Source organism: Bubalus kerabau, chromosome 9, assembly GCF_029407905.1.
Source record: "Bubalus kerabau isolate K-KA32 ecotype Philippines breed swamp buffalo chromosome 9, PCC_UOA_SB_1v2, whole genome shotgun sequence".
NCBI lineage: Eukaryota > Metazoa > Chordata > Mammalia > Artiodactyla > Bovidae > Bubalus > Bubalus kerabau.
Window position 1 is genome coordinate 88,275,678 of NC_073632.1, and position 15,934 is coordinate 88,291,611.

The 15,934-nt window shown below is 41.4% G+C and overlaps 1 protein-coding gene across 15 annotated transcripts in view; it reads right to left on the minus strand.

Annotated features, from left to right (window-relative positions):
• Positions 1-1,990: 1,990 nt before the first annotated feature.
• Positions 1,991-15,934, minus strand: part of HIVEP2 (HIVEP zinc finger 2) — a 218,602-nt gene continuing 204,658 nt past the window's right edge. For all 15 annotated transcript variants that reach the window (XM_055535788.1, XM_055535785.1, XM_055535794.1 and 12 more), the window contains 3 exons: positions 11,871-11,972; positions 10,202-11,097; positions 1,991-3,480 (listed from right to left, as the gene is read on the minus strand). In XM_055535788.1, coding sequence (XP_055391763.1) covers positions 2,656-3,480; positions 10,202-11,097; positions 11,871-11,972 — 1,823 coding nt within the window. In that variant the 3' untranslated portion in view covers positions 1,991-2,655. The remainder of the gene's footprint in view (positions 3,481-10,201; positions 11,098-11,870; positions 11,973-15,934) is intronic.

Below are 15,934 nucleotides of genomic sequence, written 5' to 3' on the forward strand. Positions count from 1 at the left end.
GCTCCATCCCTCCTTCCATTCTCAGCAGGGTGGTTGCTCCTTTGCAATTGCAAAATACATCAAATGTACCATTATTTTAGCACTAATAGCATACTGCACACATTTACTCACATATCATCTCTTTATTTGATCTCCTTGATGGCAGGAATACTCTTATCCACCCTAAATGCACATTATAGCACCCAGTTCATAGTAGGGATTCAAAAACTGTTTTATGAGCAAGTGAATACATGCAGTGAATCAGAGGAAGAAGCAGAGCATTTGATTTGACCTGGGATCACACACATATGCACACACAAGTGAGGAGTAAAACACACAAATCACCCTATGCAATTAAATGTTTCAAGGATTCTTCTCTGTGAGAGATGGATATGAGGCTGGCCATGGTGGCCTTTAAATCACCTTTGTAAAACATAGTTTTAAAGAGACGGCCTGGCTCATAAAACATCATAGGTAAGTTGTAAATCCACCAATTTGAGATTTCTGGAATGGAAATACCCATAGATTTTGACCTTTAATGAGCTACTTCCATTATTTAAGATTCTACTCTTTTGTAATAAAAGAACTGTGATTTGTGGATATTATATGGTGTATTGGTTTCAGTTGGCTTTTACCTTCAGTCATTTCAGCAAAAATCAGGAGGTTTCCCAGGTAGTAGAATTTCAGACATGTATGCATGCTGAGAGGGAAGCAGAGGGGAAATGATGATTTGATTTCTTCACGACTCTTTTCAGACACCCATTGCCATGTCCAGGTTCTAAGGACTCCATTTCTAGAACTCACACTGTGCTGATCACTCTCTGTTCTAATCAGGTGACATGCTGAAGCCAACGACTGCCTTCTCACTTGTTCAAGGCATTCATATTCTGCACAGCCTGGGATGGGCAGAGCCTAGGAGTGAAAAGCACAGATGGCATGTTGGTAGCATCAACATTTCTCCAGCAACAAAATTGGGAAATCAAAATGTCAAACAACACATAAAAACTAGACACCTCAAGCATGTAATCGTATATTTATTTCTCTTTTTAAAGAACACTCCTTAATGTAATTCAATATACAAACTTGGTTTCACAGAATTATAATCCACTATATAGCACAAAGATAACCCAGATTTTGTGTGTGTGTGTGTGTGTGCACACACGTGTTTGTGTGTGCCCATGTATTGTACCCCTTCCCTTCCTTCCACTCTTCGCAACCTATAAACAAAGGCTCTGCCCATCGTCAACGCTAACCAAAGCCCATTCTGAATGTTATATACAAAAGACAGCATCCTCCCACAAGTTCTTTTCCCTGGTAAGCTTCTTTTCCATTCCCCCTGAGATAGCCAGGGGTCTGACACTCTTCCCTTCTGCAGTAGGGTCAAGTGGCTTCCCCCAGAGCTGATGTCAACCCTGTTACCGTGCAGACTGGCTGACAGGAAAGGCTGGGGAGCAGGTCCCCATGCCCTTCCCCGCTTCCACACCCACCTCTCAGTCCAAGCGCGACCCCTCCGTAGTAGCCTTAGTTCCAGTCACCATCTCGTGCAGCAAGAACCAAGGAGATTGCTAAGCCCAGGTCTTCTCCACGGGCAGCGCACAGCACTGCCTGCCAAGCCACCGGGCCGGCCGATAACCAAGCTCAACACAGTCCTGTGTGCTCTGTCACTTTAATTTTTAAAGACACCCTAGCATAGGTCTGTGGCAACCTAGTGTCCAACTGAGTTACATCAAATTGTACCAGTGATGCACTTGTACATATTTACATGGGGCGGAATGTTTTCCCATATTTTTAGTTGAGTATATAGATCAACATGTTCACATAAGACCAAATACTTTTAATATTATTTATAACTGATTTATAAAGCTTTGAAAAAACTCACAATAGCACATTGTTTACTTTAATGCTTTACGGTACTATCAGTTTAAAATCACAATCAGCACTTAAGTTATAGTCAATCCAGCAAACAAGAGACAAAAAAATTTACAAGAGTTAAGAACTGACTGATACATCCTTTATCTTTTTTTTTTTTTAACTAATGCATAAGTGCAGAATAAGATACTCTAGTTTAAATATCTTGTTTACAATATACATTTTTTGTTCTAGTTACGCAACAGTAAACCCCATGCTTCACATAGAAAAGCAATCCACAACATTAAGAAAAAATGTACAATTTATGAAACAAAGTAAATAAATATTAGTATTACAGAATCAGAGCTGTACATAAAAGCTGTTCAGTTTTAATCATATAAAAATATGTTTTAGTGCAACCTCACATATATATTGATGCTGTTTTGCTTTACATCATTTAGATCCAAGTGTCCAAAAAAGGAAAGAAATTACATTTATTACAAAGCAGATACACAAATTCTAAAATATGTACAAATTACTGCTAAAAAATGCTTATAAGAATATAAGCAAAGTAAAGAAAAGGCACAAACATCTGTACAATTTTAAAAGTACCAGACCCAATAGGTTAATTTCAAATTTTGTTTTGGTCAGGCTCATGATGACTTGTTAATTTACCTAATTCTTTTGATATAACAAAAGTATATATAATAGCAAACTACCAGTAACTTAGGACAGGCATGCTATAAACTTGATTACCTCTATTTCTAGAAAAACGAAAACAAAAACAAATGGGAAAATGTGGAAATGAAAGTCTCCATGCATCTTAGATCAATGTAGTTGACTCTTTTCTGAAGCCGGTTCCTTGCCTGCCTCTGTGCTTGAAGGTAATTCCTTGCTCTCTTGAAAGCCCGACTGTTGGTCATCCAGACAACTCTTGCTGTAAAACGTGGAGTGGGCGAATGCAGTCTGGGATGTACCAAAATTGTCCTTTTCGCCATCATGCAAGTCAGGGTGGGTAGCTGAGGTACAGGGCTGACCTGGCTCAGGTCCACTAAAGTGTCTAATGCTAGCCTGTGCACTTTCCAAGGGTTTCTGATGAGGCGCCTGCCCCCGAGCTGACTGATCTGCCCCAAGCAGAGCGGCCTCTTCTGTGGCAATCCGGAGGGAGGCGATGGCTTTTGTGCAAGTCTGTATGTTTTCCTCCTGTTCCCGCTCTGTGGCATTCAGGCTGTCTTCTGAAGTGCTCTGTTTCATCAGGAGCCGTGGAGAGGAGGGCGTGCTAGGTGGACCAGATGACTGGGCAGCGTAAGGCGACCGCTTCCCGTGCTGCTTCGAGACTGCGTAGGGATCCTTGGCGAAGGAGTCCCCTGAGGCTCCCCTCTTCTCCTCGGAGCCCTCCATTGGCAGAGGCAATGTAGGTGGAGGGTGTAAACCGGAAAGGGCCGGCGGTATGGAGTGAACCATTTGGATCCCACCAACTGGCACCATGGGGATAGGAGCTCGCACTTGTTGCTGAGAGTGGAGTGGAAGATGACTGAAGACATAGTCATTAGGACCCTCAGGGAAAAGGCTGGAGCCTGGATGTTCATAAGCACCTTCTTGGTCTCCATAGAGACTGAAGTAAGGAACCTGAGGTAATCCTCTTCTTAAATTCTACATCGGGGAAACAGAGAGACAACACTTAGGACCCAGCATGCTTCACGTTTAGGTCAAGCTGTTTCATTCATTCACTCACTCACTCACTCACTCATTCCTTTAAAACACGTGAAGACTCCCTAATCTTTCTATCACTCTTTGATTTCTCAAGACAAAAGAGGTTTGCTCCACAGTCTTTTAGGATTCTTGAATGAAGCAGGTAGGTCTGTGAAAGTTGCTTTTGTTGTTAAACAGGAATGTGATAAAACCTGCAGTGTGTTTTCCACTAGGTACAGAGACACGGTCCAGCTCTGGTGGGTTTTTTTTTTTTTTTGTAAGACAGAATGAAAAGAAAATAATGGATAATTACCAGAAAAACTTTACTGAGCCAAAAAACACTAATAACAAGTTTTTAAATCCAAAAGAAAGTTAAACGATTACCATCTGTTTATATACTGGGCAGATTTTTAATATTTTTCTTAAGTGTTGATGAATATAAATGGAGTGACAAGCTTGAAAATTAGCTCTCTTTTTTTTCTTTTTTAGTTTTCTACAGAACAGATGACAAAATGGTGGTGATACACAAACTGGTCCCTCCAATATGCAAGACACTGCTCTAAAGAAATAGATTTCTGCTCAGGAGGCATCGAGGCAGAAGATCAGCACCCGCATCGCCATCAAACTGTAATTCAAGGCCAGATTTTGTATGGAAACTATGCATCAACGTAGTTAATGTTAAGTATTTCAAATAGTTATAATTTATAATAGACTATGTGGCTGGGAACCAGAAATAACTGTATTTTAATTTTTCTGTGTGATTATTTCCACTTAAAAATCTTCTTGGTAATTAATAAATTAGGACATTTAAGGTTTGGGGCCAGAAATCCAGATTTCATGGTCCCAGTCCTGAAAACGGAGAACCCATTTTGTATAATTGTTTCTATAGCAAAACCTACCCTAACTCTGAGATTATCGGGTTTAAATGAGATGACGAAGCTTCAATTAATTGAGATTCATCCTTTTAATGCATGCATGGTTAGTCACTCAGTCATGTCTGACTCTTTGTGACCCCATGGACTGTAGCCCGCTAGGCTCCTCTGTCCATGGGATTCTCTAAGCAAGAATACTAGAGTGGGTTGCCATTTCCTTCTCTAGAGGATTTTCCCAACCCAGGGATTGAACCTGTGTCTCCTGCATTGCAGGCAGATTCTTTACCACTGTGCCATCATTCTAAGAATGTTTCAGGTCAAAAATGCAAGGTGTGCTCTATACCATTAATGATTCATCCAGTTCTAATTAGATTGTGAGACCAAGTTAGGAATGATAAATTATCCATCATTTCTGCTACTCTGTACCATTCTTGGCCCTTACCCTGTTCTAGGCTTCACCTTATTCAAGCCAAAGACAAATGACTTGTGCTGAAAGTGCAGGAGAAATCATGTAAACATCAATCCTCATAAGCTAAGGACCTCACAAGCTAGGTAAGGGGAGAATTCTATGGTATGAGAAAGAAATCATTAAATACGACTAAAAAAATCCCTCTTGTATTTATCTGCTCTGGTTTAAAAAAGGCATGTTTACTTCATCCAACACTAGGTAAGGTGGAAGATCATAATGCCTACAATAACCACCTGTGAATGTAACCAAATGAATCTTCTTTGGATCACAATGATCACAGATGTAAAGTTTGAAATAAAACATAGCTTGGCTCTTTTTCCATCTTGCCTCTGGTTGCTATTCTGTGATGTCCATGGTATATACCTAATCAGAATGGGGGTTTGTGAGGCAGCCAAAGACAGAGCTGTCCTATTTCATAAGATCTCTGACTCAAGTCCAACAAAGCAAGTGATGAAGTGTCCTCTAAAAATAGGATGTATTCAATCTGTTCAAAAGCCAATAGAATTTTGTGTTAAGAATACAAGTGTTATATTCAGACTTTTACTGACCAGACATTAAATGATTACAACCACAGAAGCAAGTGTACAGTTCCTATCACGTAACCACTTCCATGGCTCCAGATACTGCCAAGCCTTTCACATACTCTTTGTCCTCAGACTCACCCCTTCTTCACCCTCCAAATAACTCTCCAAAAGATTTTTCTACTCAAATTTTTACTTCATTTGCAACCTTATCTTGTTTTACAATTTGAGCCTTACCATTTTAATATGAATAAACTCCCATCTTACTTAAAAATCTTGGCACAGAAATATGAATAACGAATGCCTGTGTGGGTTGTGCTAAGTGTATGCATATGTGTGTGTATATCTATCTGTATCCTATGTACCAGATATTTACCCCAACTTAGCTTTTCAACAGTGTCAGTAGGTCCTCTGGAAGCAAAGGATAAGAAGGAGGTAGAGGTACAGGAGTTCTGGCTGGGGTTGGTAATGGGGGAGCGGGGATATAAGGTATGTGACGCTAACAGGAAGAGGAAGCAAGGGGTCAGCTGGAACTGATCCAGGCTCAGCCACCGATAGAGGTTGCAGGGGAGAATGTGGCCTTGGCTTGAAAACGGAGATCTATCCTGAAGGTTCGAACATCAGGAGGCTGTTAGCTCACTACATTCCTTACAGCTGAATAGTAAGTTCCTTCAAGGACAGAAGTCTACTTGGCCCACCTTCCTGGCTGCCACAAACAGATGAAAAAACTGCCCAAGAGGTTAAGTGACTTGCCCAAGACCACACAGAGAGCAAGGGATGGAACCAAGTCATGGCACTTGTTCTCGACAGTGTTCACGGACGCTCTGCACTGAGGACCAGGACACACTTTCTTTGTCTCCTTGCTATTTATCTACCAAAACTTTAAAAATGGAAAGGAACAATTCTTGTTTAAAAAGGATGAGGCCAGAAACCATACATTTTTTCCGTCATCATCATTGAGCCACATATGATTAAACCCTCAAAAAATATTTACTGAATGAATGAATAAAAGACTTTTCTCTCTTCCTCTTCCTTCCTTTCTTCCTTCTGTCCTTCTTCCCTCCCTCCTTTCTTCCGTCTCTTTATTTCTTCTTTGCTTTTCTCTTTATCTATCCATCCGTCTACCTATCTACCTACCTACCTAGCATCTATTTTAAAATGAAAACTAACCAGAGGACATTAGAGCAGAAATAGCAGGGTTCTAGAATATCAGTGACTGCATATCATCTCCTCCAAACTTGCTCCCTGGAACCTACCACTACAGGCTGAACCAGATCACGAGTGTGCCATGCTTGGCTACAAGGTCCTTTCAATGCCAGAGTCACTGCCCTGTGAGCTCTTGGTCAATGTTAAACCACAGATGTTGCTAACAGAATTTCTATCAAAAATAATTATCTTTAGGGTTATTCCAATTTAATATGTTCATACATAAGACGGCTGGATAGCATCATCTGCTCAGTGAACATGAGAGTTCGAGCAAACTCTGGGAGATAGTGAAGGACAGGGAAACCTGGCATGCTGCAATCCATGGGGTCACAGAGAGCTGGACACGACTTAGTGACTGAAGAAGAACAACATACATTCTTCAGAGAGAGGGAAGCACTCATCTACTACAGCAATCAGGAGAAGTACTCCTTAAAGGATCACGGATTCTTTTTCACAATGAGAATCTTGTCCATACATCATAGAAAGACAAAAATTCTCTGCTGCCCCTCAAAAACAGAGTGCTAAAGCATCAAATGGGAAGCGTCAGAGACCAAGTGTCCCTGCTTTAGGAAGGATTCCAAGGGCTGTTCTTTCCTATCACATGAGCAAAGTAGCATGTTAAGAACTGTCTACAGAGAATTAAACTGGGTAATAGAGCAAAAGCTCAACACTTGGGCTTCATAAATGGTGAAGTTCAACAATTTTATTAAATATCCAGGTGAACTGGTATGAAAAAAAAATACAAATTCAATCACTAATAAAACCAATCTCTTTTCAACAACAACTTTCTGGGCAGAGATCCAAAAATTAGATGAAGTCTTTAAGTCCACTTCTTTGCTTCCTTTGCCCAAAGTGACTGTGAGTTGCTATTATTTTTTAATAACAATACTGTATTGGCACCAAAGCATTATTTTTTATGCCTACAGATGACTGGATATACTCCAACATCTCCCAGATATCAGAGTTTTGACCCACTAGGCCAATTAGAATGGGGGAGCCTCAGCTCACACACTCCACAGCACCATTGGGTCTAACCAGAGATCAAACTGGCAACATCCATTCGATCATAGAAAAAACAAGGGAATTCCAGAAAAACATCTACTTCTGCTTCATTGACTATGCTAAAGCCTTGACCGTGTGGATGACAACAAACTGTGGACAATTCTTCAAGAGATGGGAGTACCAGGCCACCTTACCTGCCTCCTGAGAAATCTGTATGCAGATTAAGAAGCAACAGTTAGAACCAGACATGGAACAATGGACTTGTTTAAGTTGGGAAAGGAGTACGTCAAGGCTGTAATTTTTACTCTGCTTATTTAACATATATGCAGAGTATATCATGTGAAATGCCAGGCTGGATGAATCACAGGCTGGAATCAAGACTGCCAGGAGAAATATCACCAGTCTCAAATATGCACATGACACCACCTTAATGACAGAAAGCAAAGAGGAACTAAAGAGCCTCTTGATGAAGGTGAAAGAGGAGAGTGAAAAAGCTGGCTTAATACTCAACATTAAGAAAACTAAGGTCATGGCATCCAGTCCCATCACTTCATGGCAAATAGATGGGGAAAAAATGGAAACAGTGACAGACTTTATTTTCGTGGGCTCCAAAATCACTGTGGATGGTGACTACAGTTATGAAATTAAAATACGCTTGCTCCTTGGAAGAAAAGCTATGACAAACCTAGAAAGATTATTAAAAAGCAGGGACATCACTTTGCCAACAAAGGTTCATCTAGTCAAATCTATGGTTTCTCAAGTAGTCATGTACAGATGTGAGAGGTGAACCATATAGAAGGCTGAGCACCAAAGAACTAATGCTTTTGAACTGTGGTGCCTGAGAAGACTCTTGAGAGTCCCTTGGACTGCAAGGAGATCAAACCAGTCAATGAAATCAACCCTGAATATTCACTGGAGGGACTGATACTGAAGCCAAAGCTCCAATCCTTTGGCCACCTGTTGCAAAGAGCTGACTCATTGGAAAAGACCCTGATGCTGGGAACAGCTAAGGGCAGGAGGAGAAGGGGATAACAGAGGATGACATGGCATCATCGACTCAATGGATATGAGTCTGAGTAAACTCTGGAGATAGTGAAGGACAGGGAAGCCTGGTGTGCTGCAATCCATGGGGCCATAACGAGTCAGACACGACTTAGTGACCGAACAACAAATACCAGAAAAAGCATTTTCCACCCCAGATGTGGTATTCTGGTATGAAAGGGATTTCTCACTCTATCCTGCAATAGCATGAACTTCAGAAGAGCCCTCCTTTCTTCTTGGTACCACTAAGACACAAAAACCTGTGGAAATGCCCCTCTTTTTCTTAGCTGGCTAATTTATTAGCTCAGCAGCGAGGTTATGTCTTGATTGCTATGCATGTTTCTACAGTCATTGCACCCTGAAGACTATGCTGGTGGCAGGCTTGTAAACAGAGGGTCTTGGGGCCTGGGGAGTAGAATGCAGCAGGGAGTTTTCCTAAAGCTCAAAAATGTGAATCTAAGCGTCTAATTCAGGGTGGTGAAAAGAAGATGAGAGAGGGGAAGCTGATCACCAGGGCCGTGATAAGACGGCAGAGTTCATAGCTGGTAGTGCTTCCTTTGGCTGTGAAGGGCAGTGATGACCCACATGATGGAAATCCAGAGCAAAGACAGAATGGCCACGAATAGAGCCCAGGAAACAAAAGGCACATTTAAAGCAGCCAAACTCCAAAGGTATCCTTCCTCTGTCTATGCTAGGTATGCTAGGTGCCTGCTTCTTTCGTTTTTGTTTTTGTTTTTTTTTTAATTTTACACAAGTTGAAAAAGACATCAAGAGCTATCATGTTGGTGAAGTGAGGCAGGGCTGGTCCTCTTCTATGGATGTGCATTAAGCCCTACTGCCCACATTTCATTCATGATTGCTACTGTTGTTACCTTAATCTATAATGAGGGCGTCTACAGAAATCTCCTCTGATGCTTTCTCCCTTACCTCTTCCGACTGCCCACTCTGTGAGCTCACAATATCACTGAACAAGGGCTCTTGGTAACAGGAGGTGGTGGGACCAGCAAGAAAAGCATGCATGTTCATGCCTTTCATTTATACCACAGGGTTCACTCTCCCCTTTCCTGGTCCCTTACTGGTTTCACACATCACTATCAGCAAAGTAATTAGTTCATTTAAATTTTTTTTTTGATTAAAAGTCAATGCTAATGCCTGAATCAGAATTTTCACCTGGTAGAGAGTTAGATAAATGATACCTAAATATCCCTCAGAGTGTCTGTCTAGGCAGTCATGTCATTCCAAAGACTTTTTACCTTTTCCACTCATGCCAAGGTTTCAACTCCTGCCTATATATAATGAGTTAAGCTTAGAAAGCATTCGGAAAGATCTCACCTGTCATTACCAGATTGAAATGCTCTTCTCTGATGCAATACTACACTTGGGGTAATGCCATAGCCATGTGATTGACAACAGCATGTGATAAAAATGCCTTCCTGCTATTTTCAGTAACCAAGTTCACTCCTCCCCACGAGAGATACCCATGTCATAATAAATTTCACACCCGTGTGTCATCAAGAGGCTCCAATGAACTTGGGCTTATATATTAGAAAGAGAAAGCTAAGAATACTTACAGGAGGCCCCAATACAATTGGCTCTGCTTGCAAATACTGCCCCATGGACAACGGTGGGTTGTGGTATAAAGCCCTTCTGGGAGATGGTGCTCTTATGGTGGTCATGTATCTTCTCTCTCTCCTGGGAGAGAGGTCCCTCCTGGCCATGATTTCTTTCCCAGGTGACACTGGCCTCCTTGGGGACAGATGCCTTCTTGGCGAAACATCTCTCTGTGACATCTCTCTTCTCAAGGCAGCTTCCTTTCTTGGTGAAAGATGTCGCATGGGTGACAGATCTCTCCTAGGTGACAAATGTCTTCTGGGTGACAAATCCCCTTTGGGTATCAGACACCTCTTTGGTGAATTATCTCGACAGGGTGAAGAATCATATCCTGGAGAGGAATGGCGGCTGGAGGGTGAGAAGTCCCGTGGGGAGGAGCCCGGCTCTGAAGACAGCATGCAGTCTTCATCCATACAACTGGGGATGTCTAACCTGTCTTTGTCTGGTTCTGAGTCTGTACTTTTGCTCTGGAATAACCTCTGGTATTCTGTCATCTGAGTATCTTCACATGAGTCACTTGGTGTCATCAGCTGAGTAACCTGAATACTTGGCAACGTAACCAAATAGCTGATCAATGAAGAATGCCCCAGGGAGCTATCGGGAGGAACCCCGTGGGGCACAGCGCCAACATTCACTGGCAAGGAGGAGAATCTAGGAGGCTGGGGACTGGTGCTTCTTGATCTTGTTTTTGGTGTCAAATCTCCTTGGTCATCAAAGTCTTCATCGTCTTCGTCGTCATCGTCATTATCATCTCCATCTTCACCATCTGATTCTTCAGCATCTGAGAACTGATGATCAGTTGAAATGCTGGACATGCTGTGCTTCTCACTTGCCTTGTGCAAATCTTCCATCGTTTCTGAAGCAATTGAACAAAGAGAGTGAACATCAAGATTCAAACAAGAAGGTTAGAAGCTCATTCAGATGCCATCTCTTTGCAAAAGCTTTCCTCAATCCTCCAGCCCCTAGAGGTGGTCATCTCTGAACTCCTATAACATGAGCACTTACCTCTGTGACACTGGTTGGTTCTTATCTTTTTATGTAGCTATCTGGTTTCATTCCCACCTACAATATGGCCTCCAGAGTAGGAATTTTTAGCTCAGGCATCACACCACTCATATAAAACCCTCAATAAGTAGGTACATAATGTTGTTAATGATGATATTAGAGGAAAAAGAAAAGCAAGAACCTGTCTCTACAAGTCAGGAAGTCCAGCTGATCCCCAGATTTTCTACTGAGGTTATTGATGGACATTTTTTTTCTACTAGATTTCCTCTTGATCAAAAAAATAAGACATTAAAATGCTTTGCAAATTTCCCAAAAAGTATCATCATAAGATTTAAATCACCATTACAACTTAAGTGCAATTAGATCTCCTTTATGGTTCTGTTCTAATAATGATAAAATTATTTTCACAGTAAGGCATTTCTACTTCTTCAGCCAAAACTGAAATGCATTTCTTTTCATTAAGTCTCAAGCAATTCAATGCGTCAGACTTCTCTTCTATGTTTAGTATTTAGTAAAATGAAACGTGATCAGTTTTTTTTTTTAATACCTATATTTATTTTACCACTTTGGCCACAAAGCTCCAGCATGCACAGTAAAGAGGTCAGTCGACTCAAGTGTGAATACCTGCTTCCTCGGTTTCAGTGTCATCGACTGATGTCATTGAGACCCCCAACTCCAGGCATTTCTTCATGTGTGCTTTAGATTTCATATGCTTCGTTAGGTTTCCTAGAAAATACAGCACCCCCCCCCCAAAAAAAAAAGAGCAATTAATTGGTTACCAAAATGTGATGACTGCCCCAAAATTCAGTGTGAAATGAACTAACTTGAGATAACACAAATCTGTTCCCACCCCCTGCTCCTTGCCTCCAACTTAAGAGGAACAATTTGGCTTCTGAAGATATGAACCCCTGACAGCTTCAGCCCAGTCTCAGGCTGTCTTTTTTCTAGACCTGTGGAAGTCTAGGCTCATATTATTTCAAGTGTAGACTCAAGTACGACTGAGAATCCCAGACTTTTCTGGCTGAGAGAGGACCTAATACCTTTGGCCCAATTGGGTCTGCCTTCTTGGGCTCCACATAAACAGGGTGACGCAAGCTGGGTCACACATCTCTGAGCAATTTCAGAATAAACTATTGTAATCAACATAGTCCCTGGACCCCAGACCTTCTGTCATCAATCAGATATAGATTAAACTGGCAGGATGCTCACGTGTCAGAAGAAAAAATTATCGCAAACTGATGTTGGGGCCAATCCTGTAAATAAATTCAAAGATCCAGACAAATACTTAGCTAACTACTTATTGGGAACATTAATCTTAGTATTTAGCTTCTATCTATCTGACATATATCAGCAGAGTTTATGACAGCAACTTCTAAAGTTCCAGAGCAGCAAAATTCCTTTCTTATTTACCTTGAAACTCCCACTGTTCTAAGAACAAAGAATGTATTATGATGGTGATATAGCTTCCCAGGTTGCTAGTGATAAAGAACATGCCTGCCGATGCAGGATATAACAGACTTGGGTTTGATCCCTGAGTGGGAAAGATCCCCTGGAGTAGGAAATGGCAACCCACGCCAATATTTTTGCCTGGAAGATCCCATGAACAGAGGAGCCTGGTGGGCTACAGTCCATTGGGTTTGGCTACAGTCCAAACATGACTGAAGCGACATAACACAAGCCCAAACTCTTGCATCTTCCATACACAGATAGTTATATATAACTGTCCCTTATGTATAGTATAAATGGTATAGTATGATGCCCTCTGTATCTGTAGGTTCAGAGTTCATAGATAAGGAGGGCTGATTGTATAATACATGCACCTAATTACGTATGTATGTGTGTTTCTATGTGCGCGTGCTCAGTCGCTAAATTGTGTTCAACTCTTTGCGACCCCATGGATTGCAGCCCTCCAAGCTCCTCTGTCCATGGGATTTCCCAGGCAAAAATACTGGAGTGGGTTGCCATGTTCTCCTCCAGGGGATCTTCCCAAACCAGGGATTGAACCCAGGTCTTCCACATTGCAGGGGAATTCTTTACCATGTGAGCCACCAGGGAAGCCCCCAAAATACTGGAGTGTGTAGCCTATCCCCTCTCCAGGGGAACTTCCTGACCCAGGACTCAAACTGGGGTCTCCTGCATTACAGGCAGAGTCTTTATCAGCTGAGCTACCTGGAAAGCCCATTCCACATCATATATAGAACTAATCAAAAGAAATTCAGGAACTAATTCAGCTATAAGGGCCATGTTATCTTTGTTCTGAGACACTGCTTTAGTCACATAGCAGCAAATGCTTTAAGACTAGGCTCACTGAATCCAGGCGGAAACTCCAGCCTGCTAAAATAGTTTGTTCTTCTTGCAGGAGTTTTTGGCTTACCATTAATGTAATATATGAGCCACAACTCTAAACTGGGCATGGTTGTTTATTATTTTGTTTATATTACTTTATTTTTTAATTAGGGAAAGTGAAGTCGCTTAGTTGTGTCTGACTCTTTGCGACCCTACGGACTGTAGCCCCCCAGGCTCCTCTGTCCATGGGTTTTTCCAGGCAAGAATACTGGAGTGGGTTGCCATTTCCTTCTCCAGGGAATTTTCCTGACCCCAGGGATTGAACTCGGGTCTCCTGCATTTCAGGCAAACTCTTTACCATCTGAGCCACCAAGGAATCCTTAACATGTGGCTTATTTCTTATATACCTACAAATTTAATGTGCTCAATTTGTAACTCCAAACATGGAAATATTTCCTGGCCCATATTGCTCTTACATACCAAAAAATTATACCTCTAATTTTTCTAAAGATCTCAAAAATTCTTATAGACAAATTATCATGAATTTCCCTGGTAGTTCAGCTGGTTAAGAATCCACTTGCAATGGAGGAGAACCTGATTCGATTCCTGGGTAGGGAGGTTCTCCTGGAGAAGGGATAGGTTACCCACTCCAGTATTCTTGGGCTTCCCTGGTGGCTCGGATGGTAAAGAATCCGCCTGTAATGAAGAAGACCTGGGTTGGGAAGATCCCCCGGAGGAGGGCATGGCACCCCACTCCAGTATTCTTGCCTGGAGAATCCCCATGGACAAGAGTCTGGTGGGCTACAGTCCATGGGGTCGCAAAGAGCTGGACACAACTAAGCACAGCACATGATTATCAAGAATTTAAAAATCTGTAAATTAATAGAAATCATCTGCTTCTGTAAGGGTGCAAATAATCTGTGTATGTGGATAGATGTGGAAGTTAGTTACGTCCAGATAGTCTATTTAGATCTTCATTTGTGTTTCTTCTCTTATATTTTTCTTTCTTCCTGTTTCAAGTAAGCACTCAGGCTTTGGGCTCTCATCCTCAGGGTAGGTTTATAGTTAGAAATCCGGCTCAGAAATGACCCTGCCCTGACTTTGGCTTATTGAAGTCTTGAACGTCTGAAGAATTAGAGCAAAGAGAAAGCAGCAAAATGGCAGGAAAGGGTGTCTGGAGAAGTGACACAGGCAAAGAGGAGGTACCAGTCCTGCAAGAGCACTGATTCTGTACTCAGATGATATGAGAAGAGGCAGTTGGCTGGAAGTGAACACCGGCGAGGGGTTTCCCAGGATGATTTGCTCTTTTCAAGATCCTAAGACATTTGTATTTTTCCAAAGGGTGACAAGGAAACTCCGATAATGATCAAGACTAAATTATTGTCTGCTAAAACTCCAAGACAATAGCTCAGAGCCAAATATAGCATGATAGAAATATCTAGCCATGTGACATTTCCGCAGGTACAGTTTCAGGAGGCTATACCCACAGTCAACTCACACGGCCAGGAAATATCAGTTGTAATGACTGGTGGATCAGCTTTATTTCTTAAAACCAAAGTTTATATATTTTTATGCCCTTGGGAGTCTCTTACTGAAGTTCTACATAAAAGGCTTGATTGTGCAAAAGTGGATGGTGTTTAAAGGACCTCATATTTATCTCCTTTGAAATGCAAATGAACATTACCTCCCCCTTTTTGTGGCTTCAAAGAGGCATAATTGTAATATAAATATCTTTTTAATAAAGAAAAAACAGATATGCTCAGAGGCAACATATTTACATTTCTGACAAACCAATAAAGACAATTTTGGATTTGGGGTATAAAAGAAAGTAGGTACACATTTCCCTACCAAAGATAGTTTTATTTGATATTTATTTTTCTTGATGGGTAGTGGAGCAGATTAATTAGTATGCAAATTAAAGTTAAAACATCAGAAAATGTTTGTGTAAGGTTAGTGGTGGGGTGTCTATAGGGTTCCGTTAGTACTTCTACGTGTGTGCATGCGTGTGTGTGTGCTCAGTCATGTCTGGCTCTGCGACCCCATGCACTGTAGCCCATCAGGCTTCTCTGTCCATGGGATTTTCCTGGCAAGAATACTGAAGTGGGATACCATTTCCTCCTCTAGGGGATCTTCCCGATCTGGGGATTGAACCCATGTCTCCTGCATACTTTGACAGTAAGTAGTAGAATATACTTCTATAGAAGTCAATTCATCTCTATTCCACAACTGTTTGTATTCTGAAAACACTGAGTTTATGAATATTTTAATTTTACAAAATGATAGAAATATGACTGAAGCAACATTTTTTTTTTTTAATTTTATTTTATTTTTAAACTTTACATAACTGTATTAGGCTGGTGCACTGGGACGACCCAGAGGGATGGAATGGGGAGGGAGGAGGG